General features: G+C 48.4%; 1 protein-coding gene across 1 annotated transcript in view; it reads right to left on the bottom strand.

Moving 5' to 3' along the window:
• Positions 1-9,327, bottom strand: part of MANBA (mannosidase beta) — a 313,152-nt gene extending 303,825 nt beyond the window's left edge. The window contains exon 1 of the mRNA XM_069230206.1: positions 8,898-9,327. Coding sequence (XP_069086307.1) covers positions 8,898-9,116 — 219 coding nt within the window. The 5' untranslated portion in view covers positions 9,117-9,327. The remainder of the gene's footprint in view (positions 1-8,897) is intronic.
• Positions 9,328-14,341: the final 5,014 nt, after the last annotated feature.

The raw sequence follows: 14,341 nt of genomic DNA, 5'->3' as shown, positions 1-14,341 counted from the left end.
TAAGACTTCCCTACCAGGAACTGATTGGAATGGACCACGAGCTCTTGTGTCCCTTGGGGCTTCAACTTTTTTTCCCCCATTTATCAAAGGGTGCTGCCTGTATTTTTTGCATAGTGCTAGGCCACGCATTGCAGGATAATTCTACCCTGCCCTCTGTGACTAGTCATGCCTCTGTGGGTTCACTGACATGGTCAGGCAACAACTGGAGATTAGCAACTGAATTTACTGCAGGGTGACTAGAGGCATTATTCTTGTGTTTTTTACAGCTAGAGTCTCCAGTTTGGTGCACTCTATTCTTGCAATCATAGCGCCAAGCCTTGTTGAAATCAAAAGTTCTTTCCTTTGTACCCATCCCTACACTGTGAAGAGTCTCTGGGCCCACCCTCCTGTGCAGGTTTTTGGAGGCCTTGAGCAAACTCTTTATTTTTGTTTTGACTCACCTCTTTCCCTTGGGGGTACTTTTTGGGCTCTTTTATGTGGTCTGCCTCAACAGTGGTAGTTTTGATCAACCTTGTCTTGACCCAATGGCCTGCCTTCTTCTCCAACTCTAGAGGAGAAAGTGAGCCTAAGTCTACCAGGTATTGATGTAGCTTCTCATTGTAACTATTACTCAGCAGATGCTCTTTCATGAATAGGTTTTACAGCCCATCATAATCCTGTACCTTGTTACCAGCTAATCAACCAGCCAGCATTTTCACTAAATAATCCACAAACTCAACCCAAGTTTGGATCTGTTTTTTTTTAGCCTCCCTGAACTTTATGTGGTACTCTTCAGTTGTAAATCTTAAGCTCTCAATCAGGGTACTCTTTATAAGGTCACTGGATTTAGAATCTGCCTCATTCAGTGTCAGCAGCCCATCCCTGCACTTTCCTGATAACTCCCACAACAGTGTGCCCCAATGTTTCATTGTAACTTCCCACCCAATGCAGGCTCTTTTAAAGGCAGAAAACCATGTTACTATATCATCCCCTTCTGAAGGGGGGGGATGTGGAGGGGTGACAACTGCTTTTGGGAGTTTTATGTTGAAGTTTCTCTCTTCAATGCTGCCACTAGGGATGGGTCCTAGGCCCAACTCTTGTCTTTTTGTTGCAGTCTCCAAAAACTGAGCCTCTAGGTTCAGCCTTTTGGTCAGCCTGGCCACGGCCAGGTCTTCTACTGTGGGTGCACTAATGCTAAGGCAAGAGGAGCTACCCTCATCCCCATTGTCCATGGCATCTTCCTCTCCACCAGACGCTTCACCATCTACTTCCTCTGCGGAGTGGGCTTTTTCATGCTGAGCGACCAGGAATTTAAGCTGGTCAACTTTAGCGTGTTTTCCAGTCGGGATTTTCTATGGCTTGCGGAGTTTCCTTAACTAAGCATAGATATATGCCATATAAGAGGCCAGGTCGAGCTCCTGGCTCCAGTTCTCTGAGTCTGACATGTTTTATGCTACTAAAGTTGGGACCTTTTTAGAAATTTGGAACCCCTTTCTGATAAAGCCAACTAAAGTAGGGACTTTTACTCTAACTATTGTTGTAGGGACCTAACCAGGGTCCTAGCAGTTAGTTTAAAAATGTGCAAATATTAGCTAAATAAAAAAATGCAATTAAGCTAAAGATGATTTGGACAATTACTCATGTGCTCACAAATTGACAAAATGGTATCAGCAAATGCCAAGTCTTTATCACACCACTGAGACACCAAATGTAGAAGGCTGGTCTCTATGTATTGTGCAGAACCAGGCACACTGTGCAGAGTCTGGACAACCACACGTTGGTTTAGAGAGGTAAAACCTAGACCACCTAATGCTCCAATTTCTATGGTAGCTTGGTCGAGCAGTTAGGCCAATCTTGGAGAGGTGAAAGCATTTGTGGTACTCATAGTATCAATAAATGTAGACACACATTCAAAGGAATCACTCGAGACCAATTTACAAAAATACTTTTTTTTTTTTTTTTTTTTTAAGACCAAGATCATCAAAATCGGGTACTTTGGAAGTTATGATTTTTCAAAGTTATGAAAATGTCTTGATTTTGTGCGTAAATACGCACCACAGGAATCAATGGGGGAAAACTTTAAAAATACCAATGTCTCCTTTTGCGTATAGGTCGAAGTCATCAAAAAGTCCTGTAGGCCAGCCGGAGGAGTTTGGGCAGTTCTCGGTTTTGGTGGGAGATCTGCTGAAAAGTCCTTGGTGCTGGTGCAGGACCACTGCGGGGGACCACTTGGAAAAGCAATGCACAGGTAGACTTCCAGGTTAGTCCGGTGGGTCCCCTTGGAGTGTAGAGGTTGCAAAGGGTGGGGGGGACCCTTAGTGCACAGCTGGTTCTCTGGTGCAAAGACCTGAGAGGACGGGTGCAGAGCAGATAGATGAGCCGGAAGCTGTGCGCAAATATGCCATTGGAAGCAGGAGGCAGGCAGCTTTGAGGGTGAATTGCAGGTTAACAGGGCCACTCTGGGGGGTGGTTCTTACGTGTCCTGAGGTCCCTCAACTGGAGCTTGCACCTGGTCTTTTGGAGCCCGGAGTGAACCTTCATTCTTGGTGTCCGACGTTGAGTGACCAGTAATCCAGGCTATTGTATGGTTCCACCACTGGAGGTCGCAGTGCCACCAAACTTTGTACACTTACAGGTTTTGTCCTCCGGTTCCTTCAGGTGAAATTTGGTCTGGTTACGGCATCCAGTTTCTTAATCAGCAGCTGGTCCATGAACTGGACTTCACTGGTCTTTGGGTCTTTTGTTATGCCTTCACTCTGGAGGGAGGTATTTGACGATTTTAAGACGGGTGGAGGTCCTCTGGGGTTTTTTCCGAGTCCATCCGATGTCTGTGTAACCCCTCAGCAGCGACTGTCGAGTCCTGGGTGCAGGCAGGATTAGCAACTGTTTTTTGTGCTGCAGGAATGCAGTTCGAGGCTTGGGTCTTCTTTGCTGCAGGCCTTCTTTTGTCCTTGGAATCGGATCTGCAGGTCTCGGGGTGCCCACTGAATTTAGGGAGTGTTTAGGGGAGTATCTAGTAGTGGCCAATGGGTCATCTACCTTAGGGTGGCTACACCCACTATGTGACCACTTCCAGTAGGCAGAGGTCACTTCCCTTTCCCTTATATGCTATTTTGCTACCAGGCAAGATGGAGGAAAACAAAATGGCGGGGTCACCTCGCATGCAACACCTTAGGGGTGGTGCAAGCTGGGGGTGTACTTTCCTCCTGCCCTTTGTGTATATTCAGGCCGTTGCTTCCGCCAAAAGTGGGGGTTGGCACCAGGGCTGGGGGTTGAGTTTCAAGGGCGCTAAGCCCTTTGGAGCTCATAGGCAGGTTGTGCACATTCCTGGGGGAGGAGGTGTAACACCTCTAAACACAAAGTGCTTTGTTCTCTGGACCCACAGAGCACAGGCTCTCACCCCAGGGTTCCAGAATCTCATCTGGTGGTGGCAGGCTGGTTGGTTGTGACTGGCCAGCAACCATGCCAGGGTAGTTGGCTTTTGCAGGGGCACCTCTATGGTGGCCCCTGGGTACAATTTTCAATAAATCCAATACTGGTACCAGTTTGGATTTATCATTCAGAGCTGTTTGATACCAAACAAACCAGAGTGCAATGTGGCTATCATGTAGCTGTGAAACTCGTACTGACCAGTGTCTAGCACATGCATGTAAAATGGCTGCTATGTTTATTTACTATACCTCAGGTTTGGCAGGGACACAGTAGGGGCATGCCAGAGGGGTGACGTACCTATATTGCATGCAGTGTATAGTGGACAGGTCACCCAGACTGGTGCCATGTCCGTTTTGTATTTTAGGATTGAACCAGTACACTCAGCCTGCAATGGAAGTGCTGGGCGCATTTGGATGCATGGTCCCTGAGGGTGGCACAATATGTGCTGCTGTCCTCGGGGGCCTACCCTTAGTAACTCATGCCCTGGGTACTTTAGAACCATTTACTAGGGACTTTCCCAATTGTGATAATGCATCACAACAGTTTTGGGGAGGAGTTCTGGCCCAGGGAACCTGGTTAGCAGGGACCCTGGGCACTAACAACTTTGAAACCACATCAAATACCGGGCAAAAAGTGGGGGCTAACCATGTCATAAGAGGCCCTTTCTCACAGTTAGGTCACAGAATTTTTTTTTCCAGAGCTGCAAATATCAGACGCTAACATCAGGGCTTTAAGTGGGGCGTGTCCTGCCAGGGCTCAGAACCAGCAGTGATTAAAAACGGACTTAAAACTTGTCCCTATTAGACCTTGTGAGAAAGTAGCCTCTTTCTAGCCTTGTTACCCCCCACTTTTGGCCCGTTTGTGAGTATATGTCAGGGTGTTTTCATTGTCTCACTGGGATCCTGCTAGCCAGGGCCCAGTGCTCATAGTGAAGACCCTATGTTGTCAGTATGTTTGTTATGTGTCACTGGGACCCTGCTAGCCAGGACCCCAGTGCTCATAGGTTTGTGACCTACATGTGTTCCCTGTGTGATGCCTAACTGTCTCACTGAGGCTCTGCTAACCAGAACCTCAGTGGTTATGCTCTCTCTCTGCTTTCCAAATTTGTCACTAACAGGCTAGTGACTCAATTTACCAATTCACATTGGCATACTGGTACACCCATATAATTCACTAGTATATGGTACTGAGGTACCCAGGGTATTGGGGTGCCAGGAGATCCCTATGGGCTGCAGCATTTCTTTTGCCACCCATAGGGAGCTCTGACAATTCTTACACAGGCCTGCCACTGCAGCCTGCGTGAAATAACGTCCACGTTATTTCACAGCCATTTACCACTGCACTTAAGTAACTTATAAGTCACCTATATGTCTAACCTTCACCTGGTGAAGATTGGGTGCAAAGTTACTTAGTGTGTGGGCATCCTGGCACTAGCCAAGGTGCCCCCACATCGTTCAGGGCAAATTCCCCGGACTTTGTGAGTGCGGGGACACCATTACACGCGTGCACTGTACATCGGTCACTACCTATGTACAGCGTCACAATGGTAACTCCAAACATGGCCATGTAACATCTCTAAGATCATGGAATTGTCACCCCAATGCCATTCTGGCATTGGGGTGACAATTCCATGATCCCCCCGGTCTCTAGCACAGAACCCGGGTACTGCCAAACTGCCAGTCCGGGGTCTCCACTGCAGCTGCTGCCAACCCCCTCAGACAGGTTTCTGCCCTCCTGGGGTCCGGACAGCCCTGACCCAGGAAGGCAGAACAAAGGACTTCCTCTGAGAGAGGGTGCAACACCCTCTCCCTTTGGAAATAGGTGTGAAGGCAGGGGAGGAGTAGCCTCCTCCAGCATCTGGAAATGCTTTGATGGGCACAGATGGTGCCCATGTCTGCATAAGCCAGGCTACACCAGTTCAGGGATCCCCCAGCCCTGCCCTGGCGCGGAACTGGACAAAGGAAAGGGTAGTGGCCACTCCCCTGACCTGCACCTCCCAGGGTAGGTGCCCAGAGCTCCTCCAGTGTGTCCCAGACCCCTGCCATCTTGGAAACAGAGGTGTCTGTGGCACACTGGACTGCACTGGACTGCTCCGAGTGGCCAGTGCCAGCAGGTGACGTCAGAGGCTCCTTCTGATAGGCTCTTACCTCTCTTGGTAGCCAATCCTCCTTCCTAGGTAGCCAAACCTCCTTTTCTGGCTATTTAGGGTCTCTGTTTTGGGGATCTCACCAGATAACGAATGCAAGAGCTCATCAGAGTTCCTCTGCATCTCCCTCTTCACCTTCTAACAAAGGATCGACCTCTGACTGCTCAGGACGCCTGCAAAACCGCCACAAAGTAGCTGGACGACTACTAGCAACCTTGTATCGCTTCATCCTGCCGGCTTTCTCGACTGTTTCCAGGTGGTGCATGCTCTGGGGGTAGCCTGCCTCCTCTCTGCACCAGGAGCTCTGAAGAAATCTCCTGTGGGTCGACGGAATCTTCCCCCTGAAACCGCAGGCACTGAAAGACTGCAACACTGGTCCTCTGGGTCCCCTCTCAGCACGACGAGCGTGGTCCCTGGAACTCAGCAAATCTGTCCAAGTGACTCCCACAGTCCAGTGACTCTTCAGTCCAAGTTTTGGTGGAGGTAAGTCCTTGCCTCCCCACGCTAGACTGCATTGCTGGGTACTGCGTGATTTGCAGCTGCTCCGGCTCCTGTGCACTCTTCCAGGATTTCCTTTGTGCACAGCCAAGCCTGGGTCCCCGACACTCTAACCTGCAGTGCACAACCTTCTGAGTTGTCCTCCGGCGTCGTGGGACTCCCTTTTGTGACTTCGCGTGGACTCTGGTTCACTCTTCTTCCAAGTGCCTGTTCAGGTAGTTCTGTGGGTGTTGCCTGCTTCTGTGAGGGCTCCCTGACTTGCTGGGCGCCTCCTCTGTCTCCTCCTCCAAGTGGCGACATCCTGGTCCCTCCTGGGCCACAGCAGCACCCAAAAACCTCTACCGTGACCCTTGCAGCTAGCAAGGCTTGTTTGCGGTCTTTCTGCGTGGGACCTCTGCAAGCTTCATGGCGACGTGAGACATCCATCCTCCAAAGGAGAAGTTCCTAGTCCTCTTCTTTCTTGCAGAACTCCAAGCTTCTTCTAACAGGTGGCAGCTTCCTTGCACCCACAGCTGCCATTTCCTGGGATTCCTGCCCACTCTCGACACTGTCACGACTATTGGACTTGGTCCCCTTGTCTTACAAGTACTCAGGTCCGGAAATCCACTGTTGTCGCATTGCTGGTGTTTGTTCTTCCTGCAGAATCCCCCTATCACGACTTCTGTGCTCTCTGGGGGTAGTAGGTGCACTTTACAACTACCTTTCAGGGTCTTGGGGTGGGCTATTTTTTCTAACGCTCACTGTTTTCTTACAGTCCCAGCGACCCTCTACAAGCTCACATAGGTTTGGGGTCCATTCGTGGTTTGCATTCCACTTTTGGAGTATGTGGTTTGTGTTGCTCCTATTGCAATCTACTGTAACTTTACATTGCTTGCATTACTTTTCTTGCTATTACCTGCATAATTTTGGTTTGTGTACATATATCTTGTGTATATATCTTATCCTCATACTGAGGGTACTCACTGAGATACTTTTGGCATATTGTCATAAAAATAAAGTACCTTTATTTTTAGTACTTCTGTGTATTGTGTTTTCTTATGATATTGTGCATATGACACCAGTGGTATAGTAGGAGCTTTACATGTCTCCTAGTTCAGCCTAAGCTGCTTTGCCATAGCTAACTTCTATCAGCCTTAGCTGCTAGAAACACCTCTTCGACACTAACAAGGGATAAATGGACCTGGCACAAAGTGTAAGTACCTCTGGTACCCACTACAAGCCAGGCCAGCCTCCTACAGACCCCATATGCATGTCTTTAGCTAGGTGTCTGGGTAAGTTCAGAATGTGGGTGCATGTTCATAACAGGCATGATTGATTCCTCTAGAGTTGAAACTGAAAGTAGTGCGAGTTTCTTAGCGCGCCAGTCAGTCGGTCGGTCATAAAGATGTATATGCCCATACAATCCTTGTCCTCTATCCTGAGCGCATAAAACGATGGTCACATATGTGTCTGTGGGAAAGTTTGTAAAGTACAGAGCTGTCAAGATACAGATGGCACCAAAGGAAAAGAAAATGCAACGCTTACAGGTGAGTAGGTGGATGATAATGTGGAAGTGATGAAAGAAAGTGCATGCGGAAGGAGAGTGTGAAAACGGTCCTGAAAAGGAAATACATAAAATGTGAGCTATGCAGATGAAGGATTTAAAAAAGATGTAGGAACAAAAAGGGTATAGGTGTTTAACGGTGAGAAACTGCAGAGGAAAGTGGTTTGAAGGGGAGAAAATAATATACTGAGACATTCTGAATACCAGTACCCTTTACGTTTACCTTAGTACAGCTTAAGCCACATTTTCAAATTTTTATAATGTAAACATTTGTAATTGTAATTAACACAACAAAATCAATGTTACTCATATATTTGATACTGTCTACAAGCACTGGGATGCCATTAAGGTTAGCTTGTTTTGGGCAAAGACCCGTTGTTTATATGCCTGAAATCAGTGACAGAAAGCTCACAGACAGGAACCCAAATACTAATCAGAAGGCACTCTGTGAAGCAAATTATTTTGTTTAAATGTTTTAAGCCAAGCTTCTTGTAAAGAATTCCTAGTTTCGCTTTCCTGGCCACACCCCTTTTAAAGACCTCACACCTTTTTCATTGACAAACTACAGCATGGTCCAGTCTCATGAGAGAAACAGATCTGTGGCTCCACATGGCGCATGGTGTGCCCCCCTAAGAGGGAGACCCCCTTAATGCCACATGTGGCACACATGTATCCTATTTCCATTCGTTTGGGGCCCTCTTGGGAGCCCCATGTCCGGTGCTCACCCCCCACGTCATTTCCAGCACCTGGTGGGAGAGAAGGTACTTACACCTTCCCCGTCTAGGTGCTGCCCTCTTTGTTCCCCTGCTGACCTCTCCATCCAAAAATTAGAGCACTGAATGGGTTGGCCCATGGTGCTGTTTTTGGCTCATCAGGCGGAGGCAGCTTAGGTTAATCATTGCTGCCTGTCCTTGGACCGCCCGTAAAATAACCCACCAACTTGACATATTTCAGTTCCGAGATAAACCTGCAGAAATCTGTTTTCCACCAAACTTAGCGTTGTCTTAATTATTTCGTTCCTTTTGGGCAAAGTAGTAATTTCACAAAGTTTACAGGGGGGAGGGTTGCCAATACAGACACTATGCGCTGCATGTTGGGACTCAGGTGATAAGGAGTTTCGCTTAATCTTACTCATTCCATAACACTGGTACATTTTTCAGTAATTCAATCGCACATTAGAACGTACTGTAGATGAAAGGGGAGGATGTGCTCTTACAGCAGATGCAACAGGAAAGTTGCACATTCCAGTGAATAGTTTAGGTTTGGTAGTTGGAAGATATATCTGTCTGCAAACCGTACCTCGATGAGCCCTTTCTGCAGTAACGCGCTGTGCACGCACCCAGGCACGTCTCCCTCCAGCACCAATGAGCCATTCGCGTTGAACAGCCCCCACTTGCCCTTCAGGCTGTGCACTTCGGGGACAGGGACATGATTCCGGCCCTGCAGCAGCTTGCACAACCAGCACAGGGCCAGCAACAGCGGCGAGCACCAGCGCACACTCCCTGTTCTCAAAGCCATTCCTGCTGCTTTCTCGGACGTAGAACATCATGTATCAGCGGCCCACCATAGGGACTGTCCAAAAAGCTCCTAGAGAGCTACAAAAGCGTTCACAATTAGTCCCCGCAACAGCCTGGTCAGCCTTGAATGCACGCAACTAAACTACAAGCTGTTTACTTCTCCCTTCCGGCAAGATGAAACTTTTTTCTTCCAGATTCGTGACACATGATTCTGACAAGCAGAGTGAATTCACGTGAAGCGTCTTATACGACCTTTCAGCTTCCTTTTCACGGAATCCCTCATAAAACACACCGCTATGAGCAAAAGCATCCAAAGACAATTTTTTCACTTACAGGATGACGAAAATTATTAAGTCAGATGAAAACTGCTTATATACACGCTTGAAAGTACCATGCGCAGCAACTTTTTTTAACGAAACATCCTTAGTACATAGCTTTAGTCAAAGGTTCACAGTTCTTGTAAATAAGGAACACCTTTTTTGCGTCGGCTAGCAAAACTAAACAGTGTACGTTCCCTGCAGTCTCACTGACAACCATAGTTCAAAGATGGCTGCAGCAGTGAAAAGCATATAGTTGTCACGGAGCTCCATTAATGAACTAGAATGCTAACTTACAAGACAGCAAGCGTCAGAATCCGTCAACTCTAGGCGCCATGTTTCTGGACAAGTCAACTTTAGATTCCTTTGAGTTCATATGCATCAGTCTTCATTTATAGCTGAAAACAGTTCTCAAAAGTTGGAAAGGTCCCAAAACACACTGAGCTTGATTCACAGGAAATTCGGAAATTCATATATGTAAGTTTACATATATGCTTGGGTGTAGATTTACGCATTCCTGGAAATTTCAAAGGGTGAGGGAAGTACTTTTGAAAAGGAACAATAGATTCAGGTTCCCAGTGTAGGGAGGGGACTCTCCTCGCTACGGCAGCTCTCTGACTCAGCCTCAGGGTGCTTCCGTACCTTGGACCCTGCCAGAACAAAAGGGACACATATACACAGATTGCATTTGGGCGAAGACCTCGAGCGGTCTTACGCTCTATTTATGCCTTCAGGCCTAGCCTGGCCCTCAGGGTGAAGGCTCGATACATTGTATATAAGAGCTCGGGAGGCGATCTACGTCTCTCCCTTGTTTTAATGTAGGCCAAAAAAAAAAAAACGTAAAAGAAAGGAGAGAGAGGGAGAAATAACAACAGAAAAAAACACCATTCACGTGTGGCAAACAAAGTCTCTTAGCCGGTAACTGGGAGCCGAGGTTGTCTCATGCGGACTGGCCCTTCTCGCGCTTCATCTGGTTTCTTTGGGTTATCCCATGTGGCGATCATGAGACTTTGGCCCTAACCTCAGCAGACGGCTGTGAACGGGTCTTGCTGCCACTTCTTCATCTTCTTCGCGCTCGCCAGGCTGACCCTCCATCTTTGGTGAGGATCACTTGTTTGAACCACAGTAGGTTTCTCGTCACAGTCTTCCTGCTCCATTGAACTGTTACCATAGTTCCATCCACTTTCCCAGTCTCCCACACCTCCGGTTCATACGGGGTTCGGAATTTCCACCCCAGGTGTTGATCCTTCATCACAACCATGTCTCCTACTAGGAGAACAGAGGCTCTGGCTCATCGCTTCTCACTTGCCTTTGTGTTGGTGGCCCATCTCCACTGTTGTTTTTTTTTCAACATCCAATGTCGCAGTTTGCCAGCTGACATTGGCTGGAATGCAGTCCTGCGGGGGTTGTTTGAACATCAAAGCTGCAGGGGCACATCCAGTAGTGCTGTGGGACATTTGTCAATAGGCTCTCAGGAATTTATGGAGGTGCCATTCTGAGTTTTCTCCTTGGTCTAGTGCTATTTGCATCTCTCAGTTTAAAGTCCTCATAAACTGTTTAATATCTCCGTTAGCTTGGGGCCAGTGCGGAGTGATCCTTCTATGTCGACTTGCAAGGGAAGCAAGGTAGTCTTGGAACTCCTGACCATGAAAAGGGGGCCCATTGTTGGTTTGGCCTTCCTACAGCAGACCAAGCAGGGCAAATGTCTTTTCCAGCACAAATTTGACGTGCTTGAGTGCCGTCGACATCACCAGCTCAACCACTGGGAAGCTAGTGCATGAATCGATCAGGATTATGGTCAGATGGCCATCAGTGAAGCTCCAAAAGTCCATACACACTTTGGACCATCACTGGGTACTGGATTCCTCTGTCAGTACCAGAGCAGGAAGTGGGTCTCCAGTAGTTATCACCCATGGGTGACACTTCCTAACCTGACCGTCCACCAAAGTGTCCATTTCAGGGAACCACACTTTGCTGTGTAGGCAAGCTTTAGTCTTGGTGGGTCCCCAATGCCTTTGATGGGGCAAATCGACCACTCAGTCCCAGAGACAGCATAGCATCACTATTTTCTGCCCTTTACGTAGAAAGCCATCTCCGCTCTATGAAAGTTCATTCCTCATCCTTCAAAGCAGCTGTCTCATTGTGCGTTCTTCATGAGTGAGCTTTTTGGATCCTTCCAGGAAGGGTTGCCACTGTCTTCTCGCTAGTGCCTCCTTCCCCTTTTGGATGCTAGCATCTCTGAGGATGGCTTCCACAATTTCGGCCACTGTCGCTGTGGGATTCACCAGTTGTATTACCACCTACACAAAACATTCAGTCCACTGTTCCTCATCACCGGACTCCATCAACACTTGCTGCGTCAGATGTCTTGATATATAGTCAGCCAGACTGTTGCCTCTGTGGCGATATATGACTTGAAACTATTATGGCTGCAGCAGCACTGCCCACCTCTCAATCCTTGGGGGTGTGAGTCGAGCTGTGCCTGTGAAGAGCGAGGCCAGAGGTTGGTGAGCACTCTAAATTCATGCCCATACAGGTACAGGTGGAAGTGTTGGCACACCCACCGGATTGCGAGGGCCTCCCTTTCGATTTGGGCATAACGAGTTTCGAGTGCAGAAAGGGCCCGGCTTGCAAACGCCACTGGTACCCACTCCTGGTTTTGTCATTCTTGAAGAAGGCCTCCCTTGGCCTGAGTGGGCTGGCATCTACCATCACATCAGTCTTCCTTTGCGGGTTGAAGTAAGCCATCATGGCTTTGTCCAGAAGAGCTGTCTCGAAGGACTGGAAAGCTTTTAATGCCTCTCGGCTCCAGTCCCACTGCACGTCGGTTCTGGTGAGATGTCTGAGGGTCTCTGCAATGGTGGCCAAGTTGGGATTGAATATCCCACAGTATATTGCCATACCCAGGAAACGTCTCCCCTTAGTGGGGTTTTCAAGAACCAGAGCATTCTGGATTGCTTCCGCCTTCTTGAGGTCCACGTGCAGCCCATTGCGGGAAAAGATGTACCCAAAGAAGTCAATCAAATTTTGATAGAACAAGCACTTTATTTTGTGTAGCATCAAACCGGCTCCTGAGAGTCTTTGAAGCATCACCCGTAGCCTCCCATGGTGCTCCTCTAGCGTCTCAGGGAAAATGAGAATGTCATTGCATAGATTGATGACGCCGACGAGGCCAGAGAGTGTTTCACGGATGGAGTTTTGGAAGACTTCGGCAGCCAAGGAGATGCCAAAACTTAACCTCTTATAGCGCCTTAAGCCCAAATGATTGGAGAACGTGGTGATGTTGTGGCTTTCCTGTGTCAGCTCCAGTTGGTGGTATCCAGAATTAAGGTCTAGTTTGGAAAACCACTTGTCCCCATTTAAGTTGGCGACTATGTCATCCATGGTGGGGGTGATGTGCTGCTCATGTTTAATGGCTCAGTTCGGAAGCCTCCTATCCATGTACATGTGCATTGCGCCCGGCCGCTTTAGTTTTGGGGCGATGACCAGGGGTGACACCCAAGGGGTGGGACTGGTGACTTTCTCAATCACCCCTAATTCCTCCTGTGTCTGAAGCTTATGTTCTACCAGGGGTCTCAGATGGAATGGCACCTGCCAGTTCCGGAGAGCAGTTGGTTTGACCGAAGGGTCAATGTGGAGTTGATACTGCTTCCCTTTTAGCTTGCCCGCTCCCATGAACAGTGGTGGCAGTTTGTCATATTGCTCCGTATCCATGACGTTCACGGAGACACCGGTATATATTAGCACTGTAATCAAATGCCATTGATGTCTATGGTGCACATTGGTGGTGGTCTTTTCTTCTGTCCTGGCCTACCTCTGAAGGATCTGACAAAGATGTCTTCCTTATCTTCGTACAGGGTTCCGCATGGGTAAGCCACTGGTCTTGCAGCTGCTGGGTCATCGTCTAGTGATAGATGACCCAGCTTCGCCGCAGCCTTCTTCGGTTGTCCGGCACTGGGTCGGGGTCTTCCGCCTCTGCAGACCTCTGCATCATGAGCAGGTCTTTCCCTTGGTCGGGCAGATACCCGGCTTCTTATGTTCAAGCCAACAGTTTACACAGCTCCGGTTATCAAGTTTTTGGTAGCTGGTCAGGCACGGAGGAGCCCGGCATCCTTGGATGGCATCCACATGCTCTTCTTTCACCACTGGCGTCTTTGAGGTTCCCACAGCTGCTGTGGGTCAGCCCAGAGCTGCTGCCATGCCTCCAGCATGACTGTTGGACAGTTTGTGTGACCTGGCCTGGATTAGGATCTCATCCAAGGAAATGCCTGGTTGTCGAAGGATTAACTTACGCAGCAGGTTCGACGGACAGCCCTGAATGATTTGGGCCTGAAACTCCTCATGTTGGTTGAGGCCTACGCAGGTGCTTGCAAGCTTTCTCAGCCTTGCCTAGAATATATCCACAGATTCAGTGTCAGTCTGTCTGGCTTGGCGCAAATTGAAGCTTTCGTAATCTGGGTTAAGTTGTGGGTCAAAGTATCTATATTAAGTGCCACCACCGCCTTGTCAAAGTTGTCATTGTCTTCTGTGTTAGGCAGCGTATCAAACAGTTCATAAAGCTCATCGCCCCCAAAATGCATCATAAGTGACCTTCTGACTGTTTCATCTTCCTCTCTTGTGGCACAAAAGTAGTGCCACAGTCTCCCCAGCCAGTGACACCACCGGGGCGGGGTCCGACAACTGGCTGAAAGGTGGTAGCGGTTTCACTGAGGCATTGGACCCTGGGGTGTGCGCTGGGTCTATCCGGGCACGCTGCAGTGATGAGTTCATTGTCTGTTGCTGCAGTGGTCAATTTTTTCTTTCTTTCTGTGGCAAACACTGCTAAATGGGGATGTTGGGGGTGTATGCACCAGTGTCACAAGAGCCTTTCTTTGTTATAGTATTGCCCACATTCACATTTCTCCTCAGT

Source organism: Pleurodeles waltl, chromosome 1_1 (genome assembly GCF_031143425.1).
Source record: "Pleurodeles waltl isolate 20211129_DDA chromosome 1_1, aPleWal1.hap1.20221129, whole genome shotgun sequence".
Taxonomy (NCBI): domain Eukaryota; kingdom Metazoa; phylum Chordata; class Amphibia; order Caudata; family Salamandridae; genus Pleurodeles; species Pleurodeles waltl.
Note: the sequence above shows the minus strand (reverse complement) of the source record. Positions and strands in the feature narration are given on the sequence as shown.